At 42.8% G+C, this 22652-nt stretch overlaps 3 protein-coding genes across 3 annotated transcripts; 1 reads left to right on the top strand and 2 right to left on the bottom strand.

The window, feature by feature from the left end:
* The first annotated feature begins 3077 nt into the window (after positions 1-3077).
* On the top strand, positions 3078-11673 carry LOC138199508 (netrin-4). The gene is made up of 10 exons (XM_069151682.1): positions 3078-3651; positions 4202-4692; positions 5613-5933; positions 6234-6360; positions 6940-7128; positions 7302-7518; positions 7630-7757; positions 7849-7917; positions 8044-8214; positions 10955-11673. Exons 1-10 carry the CDS (start codon positions 3561-3563, stop codon positions 11089-11091), a joined length of 1941 nt encoding a protein of 646 aa, XP_069007783.1. The 5' UTR covers positions 3078-3560; the 3' UTR covers positions 11092-11673.
* Positions 11674-11696: 23 nt separating this feature from the next.
* chchd4a (coiled-coil-helix-coiled-coil-helix domain containing 4a) lies at positions 11697-15228 on the bottom strand. Its single transcript, XM_069151769.1, has 3 exons — positions 15068-15228; positions 13926-14024; positions 11697-12900 (listed from the first exon to the last, which is right to left on the bottom strand). Exons 1-3 carry the CDS (start codon positions 15087-15089, stop codon positions 12551-12553), a joined length of 471 nt encoding a protein of 156 aa, XP_069007870.1. The 5' UTR covers positions 15090-15228; the 3' UTR covers positions 11697-12550.
* A 1223-nt stretch (positions 15229-16451) lies between these two features.
* On the bottom strand, positions 16452-21116 carry LOC138199437 (protein transport protein Sec61 subunit alpha-like 1). The gene is made up of 12 exons (XM_069151557.1): positions 21008-21116; positions 20154-20221; positions 19975-20040; positions 19784-19862; positions 19430-19561; positions 19178-19287; positions 18688-18841; positions 18420-18580; positions 18139-18336; positions 17784-17975; positions 17625-17701; positions 16452-17513 (listed from the first exon to the last, which is right to left on the bottom strand). The coding sequence occupies exons 1-12, from the start codon at positions 21012-21014 to the stop codon at positions 17327-17329; spliced, it is 1431 nt and encodes a 476-aa protein (XP_069007658.1). The 5' UTR covers positions 21015-21116; the 3' UTR covers positions 16452-17326.
* Positions 21117-22652: the final 1536 nt, after the last annotated feature.

Here is a 22652-nt window from a genome sequence, read left to right as displayed (position 1 = left end):
CGGAGGAGGAGGAGGAGTGGAGTAGTGTGAGTGAATTTAGGAGGTTAAAGACCAGTCGAGCTGCTGCATTCTGGATGAGCTGCAGAGGTCAGATGGCACTAACAGGTGGACCTGCCAGGAGGGAGTTACAGTAGTCCAGACGTGAGATGACCAGAACCTGGACCAGAACCTGCGCCGCCTTCTGAGTGAGAAGAAGACGTATTCTCCTGATGTTGTGCAGCATGCGTCTACAGGAACGTGTTGTTGCAGTGATGTTGGCAGTAAGGTATTAAGCTATCTGTGCTTAATAAAAATCAATTTGTGACCCCAGGATCATTACAACATACATCAACAGGAGAGACTGCCTTTGTAAACTGTCCACACTGGTTATCATGCTCACAGTGATAATAAATTCAAGCAGCAGACCCACTCAAATTATCCTGAAGAAATACAGTTCCTATCTCTGGATTGGACTTGAACTACAGACCTTCTCTGTTGAACTACCATGTTGACCTTTTAACTTCCAACTATGTCAAGTGACAGTTTTTAAGATAAAGTATTCAGGAATTATTGTTCTGTATAATCTTAAAGACTGTGACGCTAATCTAGAATTTATTGAACCTATCAGGCATCAGTCCCATATAGTTTTTCCTGTAAAAGCCAAGGCATCCATTGATTGTGCTTGTGCCCAGTAGATACCGCCATATGATATTGTACTGCGTTTTGCCGTAAACAAAAAAGCCATGAACAAAATGGAGACATTTTAATTCAGACTGGAGAAACAAATCGAGGACTGATCATGTTGGCCTTTGAGGCCTACAGGCAGGAAGGTCATGTAAGGAAGCCGCTTAATCCTCTTCATCCCCGGAGAAACATAGGAGCTGACATATAGAACACAAAGATCAAGAGGAGACAGAGATAGAGAAGTGTGGAGTGACACCATGTGCTCTCCACACACACATGTATGAGCAGCCCAGACTAACACTAAGGGTGGGAGGTGGGGGCTCCCAGTTTGTCTGACCCCGGCCCTCTAAACCCCGGCCCCCATTAAGCCCTGTAAATAAGAGAAAGAGGAGCAATTAGAGAGGCAGTCATGGGGCAGGTAGGAGATCCCCATGACCTCTCTGGGCTGGTATTTGAACTCTCAAAGCTGGGAGCCTTGATGCAGATACATACTGAACATTGAGAGAATGGATTTGCTGAAATGTACTAGATGGAAAAAAAAAAAAGCCACATGTTTTCTCAGTGCTCAGAATGCAACACATGTTGCGAACAGTGGTTTGGATTCGTTTTTTTTATCCATGTTTATGTGCACATGTTTAAACAAGCACTTTATTGTTTGTGGGTACGTCTATATTATTATATCACAGAAAATGATCCTTTACTACAATTTAGTCAATTCAGAGTTCAATGTGTTTTTCATTTTGAAGCCTAAATGAGCAACCAAATGTAATTTACTTGCAAACATTTATCACACTCACTGTTCTTGTAAATGTTTTATGGCTCTGACCTTACTTACATTTAACACTGCAATTTTAGGGCCTTTTCAAAATTCAGAATATGAACTTCCTTTTGAACCAGAAACCAAAGCTGGACCACACAGATGATTTGACCCTATGTTTTATCCATTACCCCTCCTCCTTAAACACAAATGCACACAGGTCCTCCCAAGCAAACTTTGAAAGGATGTGAATCTCATTTCCATGTGTCCCAATGAGACAAAGCTGACTCTAAAATCAAGCTAAAGCGGACAGAAACTATGCATGTGCCACTAACATTACCAGATAACAGCTAATCCCTCGTAAATGGAATTATCCTAATCTCCCATAAAGCTATTCTTAGCATATACTGCACCACTGTAGTGAGACTAAAGGAGAAAGATGTGTGAAGATGAAGGACAGCCTCTGGGGTTTTATTGTATGGAGGCCTGCCAGACACTAGCGGGTGTTACAGTAGAAAGCAGGAGGACAGAAAGATGAAAGGACAAAACAGCAAGGGGTGAACAAAGACAAAAGTACATGGAGTGATGCTGTACATGAGGTGAGTGACTGTGGAGAATTAAAACTTTTAGCATTTTAAATCCAAAAACATTCAGATTGATAAGAACAAAATGGTGTGAGTAAACTCCTGGCGCCTTCTAAAACAAAATCATATTGTACAAATATCACACAGATTATCATCATCACCATCATCATCATCATCGGTCTATCCAAGTATTCAGTATTTCTGTTTTTGATCTCCAGTGTTGAGAAAAGCAAGCAGGCAGGTCTGTAAACAATTTGTATGGCACTGAAGACATTTATTGAAATCAATCCAATTCTCTGTGTCTATTCCAATTTTCTGAGCCCCCTGGATTTGAAGTTAAGCCATAAAACTAAAGAGACATTGTGTTTATTCTTCCAAGTCAGAGAGTGTGTGTGCCAGGGAGGGAAAATACATCAAGCTTAGCATAGTACCGTATGTTTCCTATGGTTGAAAAGAATTAAAAAAAGAAAGACTGTCATGTATCATACCATGTGTTTATTATCCAGTGTTGTAATGAAGAATGACGCAGTAATCTATCCAGGCAGGCAGGCAGATGGGAGAAAGGCCCTTTTCTGATCTAACTCATTTGCATGAAACTCCAAGCTGATAGATTCTTTCTGTGCCACAATACCCATCAAGCTGCAAGTAATTGCTCTGAGGACTACTTTTGTCTCCCTACTCAGGTTTCTTCTAACTAGACTTCAACGAAACGTTGGTAATTGCAGCTGCTGAAAAACAGGAGGGCCGAAGCAGATAAACTAATTCCCAGGCCGTATTACGAGGCCCTGGTTAGTGGATGGACCTGATCGCGCTGGCATGCGTTGTGCGGCTGGTTCACATTAACAGCATTGACGAGCCCGTGCCAGTCGACAATCTGTCCCTGTGCGCACTACCTTTGGGGGAGTTACCATGCATGAATGACGGGAAGATTGGAAAAAATACATCTTCTCGATCCAGTTTTGTTTTAGTCTTCCTACAGCGCAGCATCCGCACAGTGTGTATGTGTGTGTGAGAGGGGTAGGTGGTGGGGGCGGAGGGGAACCATGTATAAATAGAGCACATACTCCTCTCCTGTGCGTAAACGCGTAGAGCGCTGGACTTGGCTGGCACACAAAGCTCGACTGGGAATTAATGGAAACATTTAGGCCTACATGAATTTATGACAACAGAAAAGAACTGTAGTTAATTGCTGAAAAGGGAGGATGACAAACATGTATCAAATGGAAATGAATAACATTTTGTTTTTAAATTCGGTGTCAAATGTGGAGCGTTCCGACTAAGAAACGATAATTTTTTTTTTTTGCCTCATTTGGGACTTTTATTTTCAAAGAGAGGTGGCCAAGCTGTCCCCGGGATGATCTGATCTTCAACTGTCAACATCAACCCTGGGAGGACATCGGAAAAAAATACTGTTGGATTCATCTGGACACTTTGCGCATTGCGTAATTGAGAGAAAAATGCGTTTATCTGTTGAATAGGCTACGCATAATGTTGGGACTCATTTCTGCGAGAAGGCGTTTATCGCACCATGTACGTTGTAAACAGCAGAAACGAGGATGACAATGTGTAGTATGCTTGGGACAGGTCCACACCAGATGCTGTTGGCGCTCAGTTGGCTATTTTTGTTTGTGACGCGGAGCGGAGCAGGTGAGGGGCATCATCATCTGGATGCTGTTTTTCTCAATCAGTTACGTCATTGTCGCTAAACGCCGTTTTTCACGCAGTTTTGATGTAATGCGTTAGAGTTGTAGGAAACTGACGACCTCACGGTTCCTGTTTTGCAGTGAAATAGGCGACATGTTCAGTTTTTTTTGCTGTCCTAACAGTAAAGCAAATGTCATATCAGTTGTTGATCAATTTTATAGTGTGGCTGTGGCTGCGTTGTGTCTTTTCATTCCATGTAACCTGAGAGTCTAAATGCTGTTCAAAGGGGGGAAAGGGGAGGATTCTGTGACAGCAGCAGCAGTGGCACAATGGTCACACAAATTAAATATTCATGAAAAACACAATGAGTAGGACTTTGGTTTTGTTCATGATGTCAGTGCTGGATAATGCTTGTTTTTTTTGTTGTTTTTTTTTTAAATCCTTTCTGTCACCAGGCCCAAAAGCACTGATCTGAAATCCCCAACCATCTCTTAATAAAATATTCTGCTATGACATGAGACTTTCACTGACTATCCTTTACCCTCTGTGTCAGTGTCTAGATGTGTGGACCATGCCTGTAGTCCACCCGTGGGGAATCTGGCTAGTGGCAGGACCCTCCTCACACTCTCCAGCTGCTGTGGAAACAGCACCCTCGACCATCACCTGTGCCCTCATCCTCCTGTGACCCCGCACCCTTGCTCTGAGGACACTCACCCACCTGCTCACATGACTGACGACCCTTTCATGCATCCGGATACCTGGTGGGCATCAGGTGGAGGTGCTGCCACACAGGAGCAGCAGGACGAGATACGACTGGATCTGGAAACACAGTTCTGCCTGTCTCATCTGGTTTTGGTATTCAGGTCACCCCGGCCAGCTGCCATGACCATTGAACGTTCAACTGACTTTGGAAAGACCTGGGAAGCTGTAAAGCTCTTTGCACACAACTGCAGCATGGAATTTGATTTGCCTGATGACTTTCTCCAGCCAGGCTCACTGTGTACATCCCGTTATACTCGCGCTGCACCCTGCAGTGGTGGGGAGGTAAGAGAATATGGAGATGTAATCAGTGCTTGAAGTGAGAAAAAAAATTAGTGCCAGTAGTCCCCTTTTTCACCTGCTGCCGTGTGTATCAGTCGCCATCAGCAAATCATTAAGTGCATGACACAAGGAGGTATTATTGATGTACAACATAATTTAATTTACCTTTCTATTGAAGTTTATTTTATTTTACGAACTATATCTACGATTTCTTGTAATTCTACCTCACCGGTCCTTTCCTTGCTTTACCTTCAATTTGAAATGGATATAGGAAGTTGGACCGACCAAAGATAATTACAGCTGTTTTTCATGGACTCTGGTTGTATCGGCTGACTGAATTTTTAGTGGTAGCTTAAATTCATCAAGCACTGGAAATGTCTAGGGAGACAAACAATACCGTTATTAATAATGAATAAGATATTCACATACTGACATTATGCTACAGGTTTGAACTAAATTATAGCTGCAGGTGTTTTGCTGATGCTAACATTACATCAGCAGGGTTTTCTCTGCTAGCAGTGTTCTTAATGTTAGTTTGCTGCTTGCAGAACTTTTAATTCTGGTTGACTTTCAAAGCTCTGCTGTGTCTGACTGTTTGGGTTGTCTCAGTGGTCTTTTTGGGCCAAACCAACAATATTGTTAGGTGAATGTAACATTACTTCCATGGATAGAAAAAGCAGGCAGGTGACAATGGGAACAGGTGAGCTTCTCATATTGCCCCCTGGGTAATGCAGTTTATTTGGGGGCATTATGGATCGCCTAGATAATCTGATTTGGAGAGGGCAGAAAAGAATAGCAGCAGCTTGTGAAATGTGCAGGTGTGCAAGAAAAAGTCACTGTCCATCAACGAGGAAAATGTAGAAGTCCTGAGTACCGTCCCACTTCAAGCACAGAGTGTAATTCAGTGCTCTTTCTCCTCCTAGGTAATATTGCGTTCTCTCGACCCCAGCACTGCTAAATCACTCGACCCCTACAGTCCGGAGGCTCTCGCCCGCCTCACCCTCACAAATCTCCGTATCAGACTGCTGAAAGCTCAGACCTGTCCAGCATCCCTGACTCCCTTTGCAGAATGGATAAGTCCCACAGCCTCAGCTATGACACACACACCCAGTACAGGAAGCTCAGCCTCAGCACCTTATGCTATTTATACTTTACTAGCCAGAGGGACCTGCCTGTGCCATGGGCATGCTGAGTACTGTGTACCATACAACAGCAGTCATGGAAAAAGTCAGGACAGTAACATGGTGAGTAGCTTGTCCTGTGTGTGTATATTTTTGGGTCAAAGAAAAAGGACAAAGTCTGTGGAAGAGGGTTTTTGCACTAGTCTGTGTTCCTTACAGACTCACAAAACATGGTTGTAAAGAGGTCCAGATGTTAAATGTACTTGCTAATAGAATAAAATGCCAATTAAACTTCTTTAAATAGCTTGATTTAAACTTCCCACCACCTGCCTGGATGTATTTTATGGCTCTCTAGACGGCAGGTGTCTGTAACGTGTGTTAATGTGGGTGAAGTAGTTGAACAGCGCTAGATGTGTCTTCCAGGTGTTCGGCAGGTGTCTGTGTACTCACCACACAGCAGGGGATCACTGTGAGAAGTGTGCCCTGCTCTTCAATGATCTTCCCTGGAGGCCTGCCAACGGGAGCAGCGGGGAGTCCCACCCATGCCAGAGTAAGTTACCTCCAATGGGAAATGCACAGCTGCTGATCAGTGAGCAGAGATGAAATCTTAAAGTGTGGAGGGATTATCAAAGATGTGTCTATTCTGAATTGAATCCATAGTTGCTCTTAAGGTTGGATAAAGTATTGCTTTAAATACATAGATTACTTTTTAGATGCGCAATGCTTTTATATTTTAAGATGCTTCAGTTTTAAATCAGAGCCTGCCACTGTAGGAGAGCGTCTGAGCTGGCTGGGGTGTACAAACACATTAAAACCAATTATTTTAGGCCTATTCATAGATGGGCTCATAGTCCCGGTCACCTCTGGTCAGTGTACCTTTGATTTAGAGTTTTGTCAAGATGCTTGGACCCTAATCTTTAAAATGTTTTCGGTTTTGTTCATGTCAACACAGGTTGCAAATCATTTTGATGACAGCACATGCACAAGTATTCTCATAAAAAACTAAAAGCAGACTTATTACTTGCCCATTCTTACCCATGTTCCCTGTCCACTTTCCTTCCCCACCTCACGCCCATACCTTGCCTTGTCTATCTACCTGCTATGACATCACACACCGCTGTGATTATAGAGTGCGAGTGCCACGGCCATGCAGACAGCTGTCACTTCTCTCAGCGGGCGTGGCTTTCCTCCGGCGGCATCAGTGGGGGTGTTTGTGAGGACTGCCAACACAACACCATCGGGCGTAGGTGCCAGCGCTGTCGCCACGGCTACCACCGCCACCCATCTCTGCCTCTCAACTCCCCCCACGCCTGCACACGTAAGAGTCAAGGGACGGGACGGAGGGACTCACTTTCTGTGGCTTTCGATGGGCTCAGGTGCCTTCAGCCACAAGTGTTTTGTAGCTCCATCTGCTGGCACTGTTGTAATTTCATTATTTAACAACAGTGTTTCTTAAACATACAGACCTCTATCTGTGTCTCTGCTTCTCAGGCTGCTGGTGTGATCCCCAGGGCTCTTTGCCTCCTCTGCCTGGAGAGGAGGGACCGTGGTGCCACCCGAGGAGTGGCCAGTGCCACTGTAAACCGGATGTTGGAGGAATAAGCTGCAGCCACTGCCTGTCTGGCTACTGGGGCTTTGGTGAGGAAGGCTGCAAACCGTGTCCCTGCTCTCACAGATGTGATCCAATCACTGGGGAGTGTCTCGACAGGTACACGTCATGTACTTAACCTGTGGCCACATTTTTCACCAAATATTAAAAGAGGCTAAATCTAGCTGCAGTGTGGACCTTCAGGTGACATACTCTGTTCTATCTTTGCAGCTACACAGATAATCAAGTTTTAAATGTGCCCATTGGTGGAAAAATACCTGATTTGGATCATATGTTCACCATTGAAGAAGAGGTACAATGGTCAAAGGAGCTTGCAGTCTCTGCTCTGCATTACACAGGTGACGTTTATTTGCATCGTGAAAATTCAAATAATCAAATCATAGTATGGATATAAATTTGGATCAGAGCATAACTCCATGTCTGTAACAGGGAAGTGCAACTGTAAGGAGAAAAAGCTGAGAAGTGTGTCTGACCTCTGCAAGACCAAACATGATTATGGTAAGAAGAAATATGTGAAATGTTCCCCTTGTTTAACACTTGTTAATTGGACAAGTGCATTAATCTGCATTGTGACTGACGCTTCAAAATGCCTCTTCAGTCCTGTTTCTTTGTGGCCCATGACAGTGATCAAGGCGAGCGTGCTGTCTGCTTATGACAAAGGCAGTTACGCAGAAGTGCAGGTCAAAGTTCGCAAGGTCCTTAGATCGGGCCGCGTGGCACTCGTCCTGGGGACCATCAGCATCTATCCTCTGTCCTGGACCAGCCGCGGCTGCACCTGTCCAATTCTAAACCCAGGTAGGACACATTCCAAACATGATAGAGAAAAATAATTCATGGTACATGAATTCAATTCAATTCAATTTGATTTATATAGCACCAAATCACAACACAGGTTATTTCATGTCACTTAACACATTAAAGTCCTTACAGCAGAACTTTACAACATTATACAGAGAAACCCAACAATTCAACAATTCCCACATAAGCTCGGATGGAAAAACTCCTCTTTAAGGTAGAAAAACCTCCAACAGAAGGAAGGAAAAACTCCCTCTTAACAGGAAGAAACCTCCGACAGAACCAGGCTCAGAGGTGGGCGGCCATCTGCCTCGACTGGTTGGGGTGAGAGGAGAGCATAGAGAGAAAAGGACAGCATAGAGATAGAAGAGAAGAACTGTTTGTGGGGCTGACAATCACAGAGCAGAGACATGCAGCTCCATCGCCAAGACATCTACAAAAGAAAGAACAGAAACTACGCGAGCGAGGGAACTGAATGGAGAGACAACAGACAATAAGCAAAAACTATGGGAGAGAAAAAGCATGAAGTTAATGAGATGTAATGGTGAGATATGAGTGTGTAGAGAGTGAAAGAAGCTCAGTGCATAACGAGGTCCCCCAGCAGCCTGGGCCTATAACAGCATAACTAAGGGATGGTTCAGGGCTACCTGAGCCAGCCCTAACTATAAGCCTTATCAAAAATTAAAGTTTTGAGTCTAACTTTAAAGCTAGAGAGGGTTTCTGCCCCTCGAACACAAACTGGGAGCTGTTTCCACAGGAGGAGCCTGAAAACTGAAGGCTCTGCATCCCATTCTACTTCTGGAAACTCTGGGAACCACAAGCAGGCCAGCGTTCTGAGAGCAAAGTGCTTTGTCAGGATGATCTGGTTCTATAAGATCTATGACATAAGATGGAGCCTGGTCATGAAGAGCTTTGCAAGTCATTAGGAGGATTTTAAATTATATTCATGATTTAACAGGAAGTCAATGAAGCAAAGCTAAAACAGAAGAAATATGATCTCTCTTGCTAAATCCCGTCAGTACTTTTGCTGCAGCATTTTGGCTGCAGGGTTTTTAATGAGTAATTTGGACATCGTAACAACAAGGAAGTACAATAATCTCGCCTGGAAGTAAGAAATGCATGAATTAGTTTTTCTGCATCATGCTGAGTAAGGAGTTTCCTGATTTTATTAATATTATGTAGATGAAAAAAGGCAGTTCTGGAGACTTACTTTATATGGTGGCTAAAGTTCAAATCCTCATCAAAGAGGACTCCAAGGTTCCCCACAGTGGTGCTGGAGGCCAAGACAATGTTATCAAGAGTAACTAAGTGATCAGAGACAGAGTTCCTGAGGTGTTTAGGACCAAGTACAATAACTTCCGCTTTGTCTGAATTTAGAAGCAGGACATTTTTGGTCATGCAGGCCTTTATCTCTTTCAGACATTCTTCAAGCTTCACTAATTGATTTGTTTTGTCTGGTTTTATAGAAAGATATAGCTGCGTGTCATCTGCATAACAATGGCAGTTGATGCAGTGCTTCCTGATGACATCTCCTAATGGAAGCATGTACAAAGTGAAAAGTATTGGGCCGAACACTGAGCCTTGTGGAACTCCATAGCTAACTCTTGTTTATCTGGAAGACTTGTTGTTGACATGGACGAACTGGAATCTATCTGATAAGTAGGATTTGAACCAGTCTAATGCAGTTCCTTTGATCCCCGCAACATCTTCCAATCTCTGTAATAAGATCATATGATCAATCGCATCAAAAACAGCACTGAGGTCCAGAAGAACAAGTACAGAGACGAGTCCATTGTCTGAGGCTAATATAAGGTCGTTAGTAACTTTCACGAGAGCTGTTTCTGTGCTATGATGAACTCTAAAGCCTGACTGAAAATCTTCAAACAGACCATTTCTCTGTAAAAAAAAAAAAATCACAAAGTTGATTTGCAACAACTTTTTCAAGGATTTTTTAAATAAACGGCAGTTTGGAAATTGGTCTGTAGTGTCCTAAAACAGCTGGATCAAGAGTCTGCTTTTTAAGTGAATGTTTAATTACAGCCACTTTAAAAGCCTGCGGTATGTAGCTGGTTAAATGAGATAGATATATTGATCTGATTTAATATGAAAGTATTAATTAAAGGGAAGACATCCTTCAGGAGTTTAGTTGGGATGGGATCCAAGAGACAGGTAGATGATCCAGATGAGGAAATAAGTGCAGTTAGCTCAGAGAGCTCAACAGGAGAGAAATGTTTAAGGTATAAATCTGGTCCCACAGTTGCTTTCAGGGCTGCTGTGCTTAGCAACACATCAGTGACAGTGGCGGGAAGGGTCTGCCCGATTCTCTCCCTAATGGTAACAATTTTATTCGATAAGAAGTTGGTGCTGACGGCTCAACCGAGCTGTGACTCTTTGTCAGCCTGGTTACAGTGCTGAAAAGAAACCTGGGGTTGTTCTTGTTTTCCTCCATTAATGATTAATAATATGCAGTTCTGGCCTCACGAAGAGCTTTCTTATATGATATTAGACTATCCTTCAAGGCCAGGTGAAATTCTTCTAAATTAGTGGAATGCCACTTCCTTTCCAGTTTTCGCATTGCCTGCTTAACATAGCGCAATTGTGAGTTGTCCCAAGGACACACAGAGACGCTGCAGTGTTTTCTACAAGAGGATCCACTTCTGTCGGAGTAAAGCACAACATTTTTCAGTATCTAGTTTCACATTTTTCTACAACAGACTTCAAGCATCTTTTTTTTCTCCAGGTATGGAGTACCTGCTTGCAGGCCCAGAGGAGCTTGGAACAGGCCGTCTGCTGGTCACCATGCAGAGCGTAGTGGTTCCATGGACACCTCGACTTGGTCTACTCATATCAGAGGGCCTGAGGAACGGCTGCCCATGATCCATGTGATCCAAAAAGGCAAGCGGATCAGAGGATACTCATGAGTCCTTGGACAATTCAGACAAGAGACTGAAAATCATTGTCAAGAGGGAAATGAACACAAGATTCAAACTCATAAACAACTAAACTTCACTAAACTGAAGAAAAGTTCTCACAACATGTATTTGTGCAACACAAATGACTGGAAAAAATGTGGATGAATGTTTGGCGGTCAGACTGAATGTCTTTGTGTTGTACCGTTCCACTTCAGATCTGGCTACAAGTCGGTAAAATACCTCGATTTGTTAAGCTCTAAGTCTAACAAATGTTCTGTGAATATTGTATCTCCTCTTTTTTTTTACTAGAAAAGAACCATGTACAAAAGATCAAGGAAGTCATGTAACTATATAGAACATATGTGAACTGGCAAAGTGTAGTTTTAGTTCCTAAATATTTGTTCTGCCTTAGGGTTAAGGCACTGGTTGTGATCCAATATCTCCAGTTCACATCCAGTCAGGGCCCTTTGTTTCATATATGTCTCATCTAATAAACGTAAATGTTTACCCCACAAAAAAACTGAGATGTTGTTTTCTGTTTTCAGAACAAAATAAAAATGGAAGTTGAAATTGTTAAACGATCATTTTAATCTGGATATTTTCGAGAAAACCATCAAGTCCTATAAGGCCAGGATGACATTGAATAGTAACCACAGCATCCGACTGAACTGAAGACTCTAGACAGTGTAAAGACAACAAAAACATTTAGGCAGTCACAGGTAAATGCGAGAGGCCTGATGTAAAGTCCATTCATAAAAATAATGACCATTGTTGGTACTGCAACAGCTATGGATGGAGACCCTGAAGTTTCTACAAACACAGAAACATTACATGTAAACTGCACAGACGTTTTAACAGCTGCCTCTCTTTCTTGACAATTACGTGTTTTGGTCTCTCAAATGATGGAAAGGAATTTGAAGTAGGAGTCAAACCTGTCTTCTGTTGAGGTAAAACAGCTGAACATTGCTCAGATGAAAATATCTAGTGGTCACAGCACACAGCACAGATTTCTGTCAAACAGAATTGTTGTACATCAGTGTTACTCCTGACCATCTGAGGGTGACCCACACAACAAATGCTAACAAACAGCGCTTCTGATTGACATGAGAATAAGCAGCAAATTAATTGCATATAAAGTGAGTCTTTCTGCTAATGTCCCTGCAAGCAATAGCTTGGCTCACTGTCAGTGATCATATTATTCAATGATTTTTGAGTGCTCAATAAATGAAGCAGCCTATATTTTTGTACATGCGCTACGACTCTCTGCAAGTCTTTCTCTGATGGCCAGCAAATATTTCCCATGAGTTTCATAGCCGTGTCAATAAGCCCTCTTCGACCAATCAGAGCTCCTCATGGAGAGTCATTTATGCTGGGCAGTGCTTGCACAAAGACAACGAGAGCCTGGGACTGATGACTGATTGGCTTTAGCTGGCGGTCTGGACGTCTGGAGGTGAAGTACTGTCAGATGAGACCTCTGAAGTGGCTGGAGGAGAGTCACTCTCAGATGATAAGGCAGAATTGTCAGATGGGGCAGCAGAGGCTGAATCAGAGTTGGAGCTCGCTTTATCTTCCTCCTGGGGATAGAGCTCGGGGTACCTCTGCATGCACTCTTGCATGTTACGGAAGTTGTCGATGCACTCGGAGCCCTTCACCTCTTCCTGACTGTAGTGGAAGCATGAGAAGGCCTCCTTGAACTGAGAGCCGCACGGTCCGCTGGCCATGCCGCCCAGACACGGGCAGTTCCAGTTGATGTCTCCATTTGGCAGGATGAGACCTAAAGAAACCCGACAGAAACCACTCAATAAATCACCTTGATGAATTAAAAGCCCTGAAAACTGTTTTTTCTCAATCTGACTCTTATTGTGAGTGATGTGATCCTTCTTGGAAACGTACTTGTCTGCGACAGTCAGGACAGTTTTGATTGTCTCATATCACAGTGTTCTGTCTGTGCAGGTTTTCTGTACATTTCTTGTGGTACCGTCACATTATTTCTGTGCATCACTTAGAACTTCGGCAACAACTAAATGAGGCAGGTTGTTAGCTAATATTGCCGAGCCAGTGTCACAGAAATCTGCTCATACTACAGCCATACTTTAGGTTTCGAGCAAAGGGGGCTATAAAGGGACAGTCCACCAATTTTACACATGAAAACAGCCGTTGGTGACGTGTCCGTCTGTTGGAGGAACTTGTCCACAGGTGATAATGTCATCAGTTATCTCCAATTAGTCTAAAGACTAAACATTTTCACAAATAAACTGTCACAATCTTGGGGCACAGATTTGAAAAGATGTGGGGGCGGTCTGCTGTTGTTACATTAGAGATTGGAAAGAGCCTGACGGTTAGGACTTGTAAGCGTTCTAGATGGTAGTAAGTACACACAGTTCATTTATTATTTTATATTCATTAAATGGGAGTTGAGTTAATGTGAACACCTGTCTTTGGCTGATGTGAGGTGTCCGTATTTGTGTGGTTTTCATGTATTTCTATTTTAGTTACTGACAAATGGTGGGATTATAAATCATAATCACAAAGTAGATCTCGACGTGAATGCTGTTTACAAGTCAGGAATTCATAGTCATGAAAACTAATGAGACATACAGGCAGACACTATCAATTAACATGATGGAAAATGCAAGATATGGTAATCGTATGTGTTTCAGGAACTAAAAATCCAGTAATGCCAGCCTCTCTGCTCGTTTACAGTCCTTAAATTCTTCCTCAGCTTGACACAACACTGAATAACTGGTGTAAGTCTTTGAGAAAAGTTTGGAAACCAGGTCCATAGACGAAATGACTAACCCTGCTCCTCATAAGGGTCGTTGGGGTCGTCTGCAATCAGCTCAGCGTTGCTGGGTGCCTCATGGTCCTCCTTGGTCACAAAGATGATACGATCTTTACCTTAAAAGGAGAAAAAAAAAAAAAAAAAAAAAAAAAAGAAGGGATTAAATAAAGGTAGAAAGCACGACGTTTGGGATGTCTGTCGTGTTGGACTTGGGCTCATGCTAGTAACCAAAATGTGTCAGCCCCCAGTCCTGCGTGTTCTTTAATGAGGCAATAGGAGAAGATGTCAGGCTTCAAGATATTTATTTAACAGCAGCAGAATAACCAGTTTACAGAGCTCTGGGTCCAGACTATGTTTCCCTGACAGAGTATGTGTCAGTTCACGAAGTCTGACCTCCTGACTATCCTTGACCCAGTCTTCTTATAGTCCAGACACCAAAAAGTCATGTGTATTGATGTGTCCCTTTGTTGGTTGGCTGAGGTGGTGGTTGTCTTCCTTCACACCCTGGAGTCCTCGGGACAGCCGTCTGTTCCTGTTTATGCCTCGAAGAACAACAGTATGTGACCTCACAGGTTGCCGACCCCCCCTGTGACCTTTTGGTTTGGCACAGTACGCTCACTCTCATTCACAAACACAGCCTTTTGTCTACACCTTCATTCACAACCTTTCGTCTACACCTTCATTCACAAACACAGCCTTTCGTCTACCCCTTAGGATTAATAGTTGATAATACGACCTATATATAATTAATATGATATGGCATACATATATGTTGTATTATTGTAAACATAACCGAGCACAGAATCGCACAGTCGCCAAAATCATGTTGTGTCATTTCTCCAAGTAAAAAGTAGTGCTGTCCCTGCAGACACCCTGCAGACACCCTGCTCAGCTTTGCTGCTCCGAACAGCTCCGACAGGATCAATAACAGCTCTCCCGACTCGTGACACTCACTGGACGAGACCACAGAAACACCACAGCCCATCTGAGCCTACTTCGACTCTTGCTGGAGGCTTAGCTCGTAGCCAGTTAGCTAAAGCGGGCAGCGCCGCAGTAGGTTGTCACCGTTTCTGGATGTTAGCATAGCCTAGCATGTCTGCTCGCTCCGTGACATTGGACGAACCGCGAAGGAAAATGAGCGCGACCAGATCAAACTCACCCTCTTGTCTGCAGTACGACATGTCTGCTGGCGGCTGTGTTCGTCGGGCCTCGTCCTCTGCGATACAAGAACAGCGGTGTGGGAGAAGTTATTCAACGACTGCCAGGATTTCATTTGACAAGCTACCCGGCGTCCGACAGCCCCGTTTACCCCTCTGACCCGTCCACATGTGGGCGCACAGTCATGACGTCACCACTCTTCTTTGAACAAATTTAAAAAAAAAAAAAAAAAAAAAAGTTTCGACGATTATAGCTAATCAAATAAATATGATAACCACTTATAATGTGTCTTGACAATCTTTTCAAGGTTTTTTTTTCTTTAAGTAAGCTTAAGGACTGCAAAAACTAACATACATGAATTATTATCGTTATTATAATTGTACGCCTGTTTTGTTTGTATTTTATTATTTTAAATAAGATGAACTTCCAAATGAACGTCAAAATAATTTCGTTGTCAGTTTATATTTCCTACAGCTTCCTTGTATTAATCAGTTCTGTTACATGACAAAACGTCATGTAACGTTGTCTTAAAACTTACCTGACAGACATTGAAACTCGGGAGTTTATGACAGACATTAAAAGCAGTCACTTCCCAAAGAAGGCAGATGTTGTAAACAGGGAGGTCTGCTCCATTCCTCAAGAGATGATTTACAAACTCCAGGTGACAACCAGTGTGAGCTCCGACATCCCAGTTGTAAAGCAGCAATAGCGCTGATTTTCATGTAAAGAGCAGGTGAGGAAGAAATCAATAAAATGGGACAAAATGGTCGAATAAAATGTATGGTGAAACAATCCTATAAAATAGATTGCATCAGAAGTTGTCGTGATGTTGCCAGCACCTCTGTCTTCAGGTCACGGCAACATTTTGATAATTAGATTGAATAAAATAATGATATCCCTGTGATGTGAGAATGTTGCTCCACTGGTAGAGTTGTATTGGCACATGTAATTTAACATAATAACTTGTCTTTAAAACTGTCTGAGGCTGATACATTACACTTACAAACGTCCAGTTCAGAATAACTGGTTAAATATGTGAAGCAGGTTTATCTTCAATCAGATCCAGTGTCCTTTAGAGGAAGTTAAGAGATCAGTACAAGTCACAGCAACTGCTTTTCTACTACAGCTGAATCTTAAATCACAACTACATCAACATAAACTTGTCATTGCTGTGGAGGCTGATGTCGGAACAGTTTTCGTAAGTCAGTAACTACATTGTTTGTTGATGCCAGATTGCTTCAGTCTTAATAATAACCTGTGCTAAAACCGTTGAATTTCCATGGCACTATGCACGGTTTTTAATTATCTAACCCACAATCCTGTTGGCCTCAGATGCCAAGACAGAAAAACAGCAAAACCATAGGAATCAAAACGCAATTTCCAAGTGTGTTGGAAAACAAATCCTGTTTTTGTTTTTTTTAATAACACAATTATGTCTGTTACATAAAGTAAAAACAAACAAATGAAACCCCTTTTTTCAACCCTATCAAACCCACCCTCATCCCGACATCTCGGCAGTTTTGTGCAGCGATTCAGTCTGGGAATAAAAGAGCATGACGACACAGACAAACACTTTCCTTTGAGGAACCAGAGGCGGAGGACAGACACTGTGCCCTACATAAGACCAGAGTGAATATAAACATAGTCTGTGATTTAAAATCAAAATAAAAAGGTAGATGAAAACCACCAAGAGTTTGTCTGACATCACCAGAAACCTTATCAGGAGCACAAGAATATTTCACTCTTCACTCCTTGTTAAAGGATCCTCGAAACATCAAACATGATTGCTAAGTAATGAACAAGACATGGCTTTCTTTCAATTCCCCCTGAAATGTCCAGGCACAGTGCTTTCAGCTTGAAATAAGCATCAACATGCTATTGCTGTCTCAGAGTTCCTCGAGCATGCTGCAACAAACAATGCCTGAGAAGTCAAAGACAGCACCTCACACTTGTGTGCTTTTAGGCATTCTTCATCTGATAAGACAGTCAGTAGGGATTTAGGCAGCCTGCACAGAGATGGATAATTGCTACTGGAATAAAAAATTGGAAGACACACAATACTATGTTCAACGCTGGGAGGAACCCACACAGTTTTCTCAGCATTGACACGCAACAGCTGTATGATGAACAACAAAGGCGGTGGAGTAAAATGACCTATCCCAGCAGCAAAATACACAGATTGTGCGACCTGCAAAACAAATGCTAAGTAAAAACAAAATGGATTCTTTGTGTCTGATGTGTGTCAGAAGATTGGGATTTTCTAGAAGAGCAGTGCTCCCATGCTGCCAACTTCACTTTGCTCTTTTACAAAGATCTCAAAGTACTGGTAGATGATGGTCACGGCCAAAAGGATTCCTGTCCCTGATCCGATGGCGCCCAGGAAGTCAGCCATGACAGACAGCCCTCCTATACAGAGCCCACCAAATGCAGCAGCTGTGGGGATGTACCTGCACATACAAATTACAATAAATACCATAATCATTCAAGAAAACAGCTTTTAACATGCTGTGGTTTACAAACATGAACCATGAAGCTGCATCTCCAAGTTCTCTTTGTACCTGTTAAGTTCATGCACCATGGAGGTCTCTCTGTGTCCTCTCATTACCATCTGCTGCTCCTTCAGCTGCTTCGCCACCTGACACACACACACAGTCACATTAGTGAACATTTATAATTTGGGATTATGCTTGTATATGTTTGCATGAGCACAGACTTACATCTTTGGCAGAGGATCCCGAGACCTCGATCCAGGTCTTGGAGAAGAAGGCGCAGGAGCCGAGCATGAAGACGATGTAGATGACAGCATGAACTGGGTCGTCCAGGACGGAGCCGAATGACTCTGGAGGAGAAAGGTAGTAGCAGAGGCCGCCCACTGGGTAGGCTCGAGCTGGTCCTCCACTCGAAGTGTCCTGAGCACAAAGATTGTGTTAGGGAGATCAAACCTAACGTGTCCACATCCATGTTGTGAGTCAGGTATCCTCTTGATAAATGTAACATCATAGTTTCCTCATCATAGTTTCCTACAGATGTTGCCGAGATGTACTCGAGACGAATCCCCCCTTAATTACTTACAGACCAGGTTCCCAGGAGGTTGACCAGGAAGTTGCCGCTGAAACGTGTCGAGAGCATCTGAGAGATTACGTAGAGATTGGAGACCAGGGCAGACTGCAGGATGATGGGGATGTTGGAGGTGTAGAACAGTTTGATGGGGTAGGTGTTGTACTGACCACGGTAGCGTGCTGACTTGATGGGCAGGTCCACCCTGAAGCCCTGTAGTGAAGTAACAATTAATTAATACAAAACCTGGCATCCATATTCCTTTTAGTGCAGCGACAATGGGGTTAGCAGCTCACCTGGAAGTATATAACCACCGCGAACACAAAGACAGTGGCGATGAGGTTCATGAGGTTGGGCAGGTTCTGCCTGTAGAAAGCTTCTCTCAGGGCGCGCACCTTGTCCGTGCGGGTGGCCAGCAGATGGAAGAGAGCGATGATGGCTCCCTCAAACTCAGTTCCTGGACAAACCAGAGGACTCACAGGGTTAGTCGTTGTAATACAGACGAAAACATTCTGTTTTATCACTCAGCTTTAAAATGTGTTTTTTTTTTCCCAGTGCAAATACCTCTGCCAGTATTGACAGTGGTGGGGCTGAAGGCCTTCCACACGATGGTTTCACAGATGTTGGTTGCAATGAAGAGAGAAATACCAGAGCCCAGACCATAGCCCTTCTGAAGGAGCTCGTCCAGTAGCAAGACTATCAGACCTGCGACAAAGAGCTGAAGACACAGGCGTCGGGGTTAGTACTGAGAAGTGGCTGCAGAGCACAAAAACTAATAATCCTCAAGAAAGGGACTGAAATGCGCATCATGGAGGCCTGTAGCACTCTACATGAACTTTCTGCAATAACATAAAAGAACCGCTTTTCTACAACAGCCTTCACCTAGTCTACAGAAGTGCTGACAAAGACAAAATCCAAGATAAATAACTAAAATCCTGGCTGAAAAATGTAAATTTAGCTGGTATTAAGAATTCATTAACTGGCAGATTAAGGGCACAATTAATCTTTGATTATTTATAGTGTAAACTGGGAAGTAGTGTTAATTTATATTAACCTGAATGATGATGAGTAAGCATATCCCAGCACCCATCTCTGAAGGATCTCCATACATGCCAGTCATAACATAAACAATGGCCTGTCCAATGGTGATGATCATTCCAAACACTGCAAAAGTACAGAAACAAATATTTGGAAGGACAGTGTGACAGGGATGCTACTGAGAAATGAACAGTGCAAACTTCAAGGAATTATCTTTAAGGCTTCAAAAGTACTAAGAATAGCAAACGTGATAAGTAATAAAACCTACATTTCTGAGCTCCATTGAAGAGAGCTCTGTCCTTGGGAGTATCTCCCACCTCAATGATCTTGGCACCAGCCAGCAGCTGCATGATGAGGCCAGAGGTGACAATGGGCGAGATACCAAGCTCCATCAGTGTACCTTGAGAACAAAGTGGACAGTATTAGTGCCACATTCAACTTTAATAATCATAACAGAAATGGTCCAAAAGAAAGAAATGCAAAGAGGGCCTACAAATGATTAACCTTTGATTTATGGCACGTGATAATGAGATAATGTCACTCCTGATAACAATAGCGGATTACACATTAGTGGAGTTGCACAGGACTTCAGTAACACAAATAATTTAACATCTAGAAGTACCTCTGTTGGAAGCCAGGATTACTCTCATCCAGTAGAAGGGATCTGCTGAATCTGATGACATGATGCCAAAGAGGGGAATCTAAATGAACAAGAAAGCGAGATGTAAGACACCGTGTCATGAGGCACCGTCACCAAAAAAACCAACCACCAGACTGGTCGTCATTAACAGAAGGTCATCAGTAGATACCGACCTGGCAGCACACCAGAAAGATGAAGAGTGTGATGGCCGTCCATAGTACTTTTTCTCTAAACTGAATCTGCAAAGTTGAAAAAAAAAAAGCAGCCGATGAGATGTCATTCATTTCCGCTCACACATGCACAGTGCATAGATATTACCACTTTAACATGACGGTCACAGCACAAACCTTACCTTTCTTTCTGGTTTCTGAATTTCTGGCAGGACCGCACAGAACGGCTTGATTACCTCCAGAAATTTAACTGCACAAAGAGGACAGCGAGTTTACAAAACACTGCGTTAACATCAAACCTCAGTTGAATTCATCAGCGGCATTTGAGTTTCCGGTCGTCTTTGAACTAGGTTAACTTACATGCTACGTCATCACTAACCACCGGCTACACACAGCTGTCAGCAAAGCTGGTCAACTGGCTAAAACAGCGTCATGCAGAGTATTCGGCTGCAATATGTGAATACAGAGACATGAATCTGATGCAGCAGGTTGAGAGAAACTAACATCCAGGAGTGTTTTCAGATGACTGACAGCAAGTGATTTAACACACGACTCGTCTTTTTTTTTTTTCCAGCAACTCAGCGTAACAATTTGTCTCCGTAAACCTAACAAAGTGTTGTCATAAAACTGAAGGGGGAAAAAACAAAAAAAGTTGTGTTTGCAGTAAATATCAAACATGGTTAGTCCTTCAGCTAGCATTAGCGTGGTGCTAACAAGCGTTGAATCACAGAGTAAACTCTCATTTGTCTTTGTCGCCTGTTTAAAGGCCACCGACACAACATTAGTAATCACACCCGAGCGGGGCACAAATCACGCTCATGTTGATTAATCCAGACTGATATAATCTGGCTGTAAACTCGGTGTAAACTAGCTCCATTTGCCACCTAACCTGCCCAAGGTTAGCTAATTAGCTTCCCGACTAGCGACGAGAGTCCATTATTGTTCCGAGGATACAAAAACAACAACAACAACAACAACAACAACAAAACAACAAAGTATCCCGACACCTGCGTACAAAATACACACGACCACGTACTTCCCATGGTTGTCCTAAGGCTGACTCCTGCCGTGTTCCTGGTACCAGAGTGAGTGCTCAGCGGGTCAGTGTGTCTCCATCCAGCCGCTCCGGCAGAAAAGAGCGAGCAGGAGAGACACGTCACCAGACCAGCCGCCGACACACGTCACTGGTCGGAGACGCTCACACCTCAACCTGCTGGCAGCGTGCGACCCGATGAGAAAACAACGCAGTCCGAGGGGATAACTAAGACCTGTCAGCTCTGGAAAGGCATCATCGTTTTTTTTTTGTTTTTTTTAGAAGTTTAAATTAATAATCTAGCAGCGATAAAAAAAAAAAAAAAAAAAAACAGAGGCCTCCCATCCAGGAGAGGGCGCAACAGCCCGGCGTCATCCGTGATCGTGAGCGGTACACGCTCCTCCATGTTTGACCCCTCCTTTCCGAGAGAGCTGTGACTGTCATCCACCGGTGTGTTGATTTAATATGGCTCGATACCATCTTATACACAGTATATGATCAATAACGAATCAGGCAAGGGACGGCTGAGGACAAGTGAAAGTCATATGTGTCCTGAAATATTTAAAGTAACCATTATTAGCCATAGATTTTCATAACTAAAGTTGCAGGTGTTTAAACAATTATTCACTTAAACATAATCTAAGGCTTTGAGCCTTTCAGTCACAGTCAGTATTGCTAAGTTTTGCAAACATTGAATTGTTAACATTTGTAACATTTGAAAAGATTTGCAAAGACCAATAAAATGAAGTAACAATGCCACACAAAGCATATTCCTCAGCTTGTATTGCAGCAGCGTGTCGTCTTGGTATCCTAAAGACATCTAACTGCTCTGCCAGATAAATTTAACATTGATTGGTTGTTATATAAATCACATCCAGACAGAGAAAGTTAGACTAAATGAGATTAACACATTGCTTCCTCGGAAACAGCCTTAGGGGCTTAAAGAAAGTTATTATATAATTATTCGGGAAAGAAAAGAACAAAAACATTAACAACTGTAAACATACTATATGGACTGTAAATTAGTTTATGTGCTGTACTTGAACACACAATTTACTTGAAAATTGCTGGTTCGTGCTCATAGCCTACTTCAATTCACCTCAAAAACCAAATTGTTCTTTCAATTGGCTGACAGTTATTTGACATGTATTGACACAAAGTAAAAGTTATCGACCCAGCTTTGTATAAAGTGGTAAAAATCAGCTCCACTTACAACCACAACCACAACCACGCGTGCTGCTTACACTTTATAATTATTAATGATCCATCACTTCGGCCATCGTTGTGTATGACAAGTTCTTTTACCGCTGATACTTTGGTCACATTTTGTTATTCATACTTTCATACTTTTACTAAGATGTTAAATGCAGGATTTCAACTTTCACAAGAAGATCTCAATACATCTTCCACTAATGCACACAAGCAAGAAAACCACTCAACAAAGCTAGCAACTCACTATGGGAAGTACGTCATTTGGAACACAGCACTGGTTTAATTAAAACTGCAAGCAGTAATATGTACGCCCTCGCACGCTGCACGTCGGGGATCCAGCGGGTCCGCATACTCCCCCTTGCAGTTTTAATTATTTTCTCAATCTCGTTCCTTATTATTCTTTTTTTTTTTTTAAAAAGCCTTTTTTTTTGGCGGC

The sequence above is a fragment of the Embiotoca jacksoni genome, unplaced genomic scaffold (assembly GCF_022577435.1).
Source record: "Embiotoca jacksoni isolate LCO1_2020_lvr unplaced genomic scaffold, fEmbJac1.0.p SCAF_1, whole genome shotgun sequence".
Classification (NCBI taxonomy): Eukaryota; Metazoa; Chordata; class Actinopteri; family Embiotocidae; genus Embiotoca; species Embiotoca jacksoni.
This window is presented reverse-complemented; position numbering and strand designations above follow the sequence as displayed.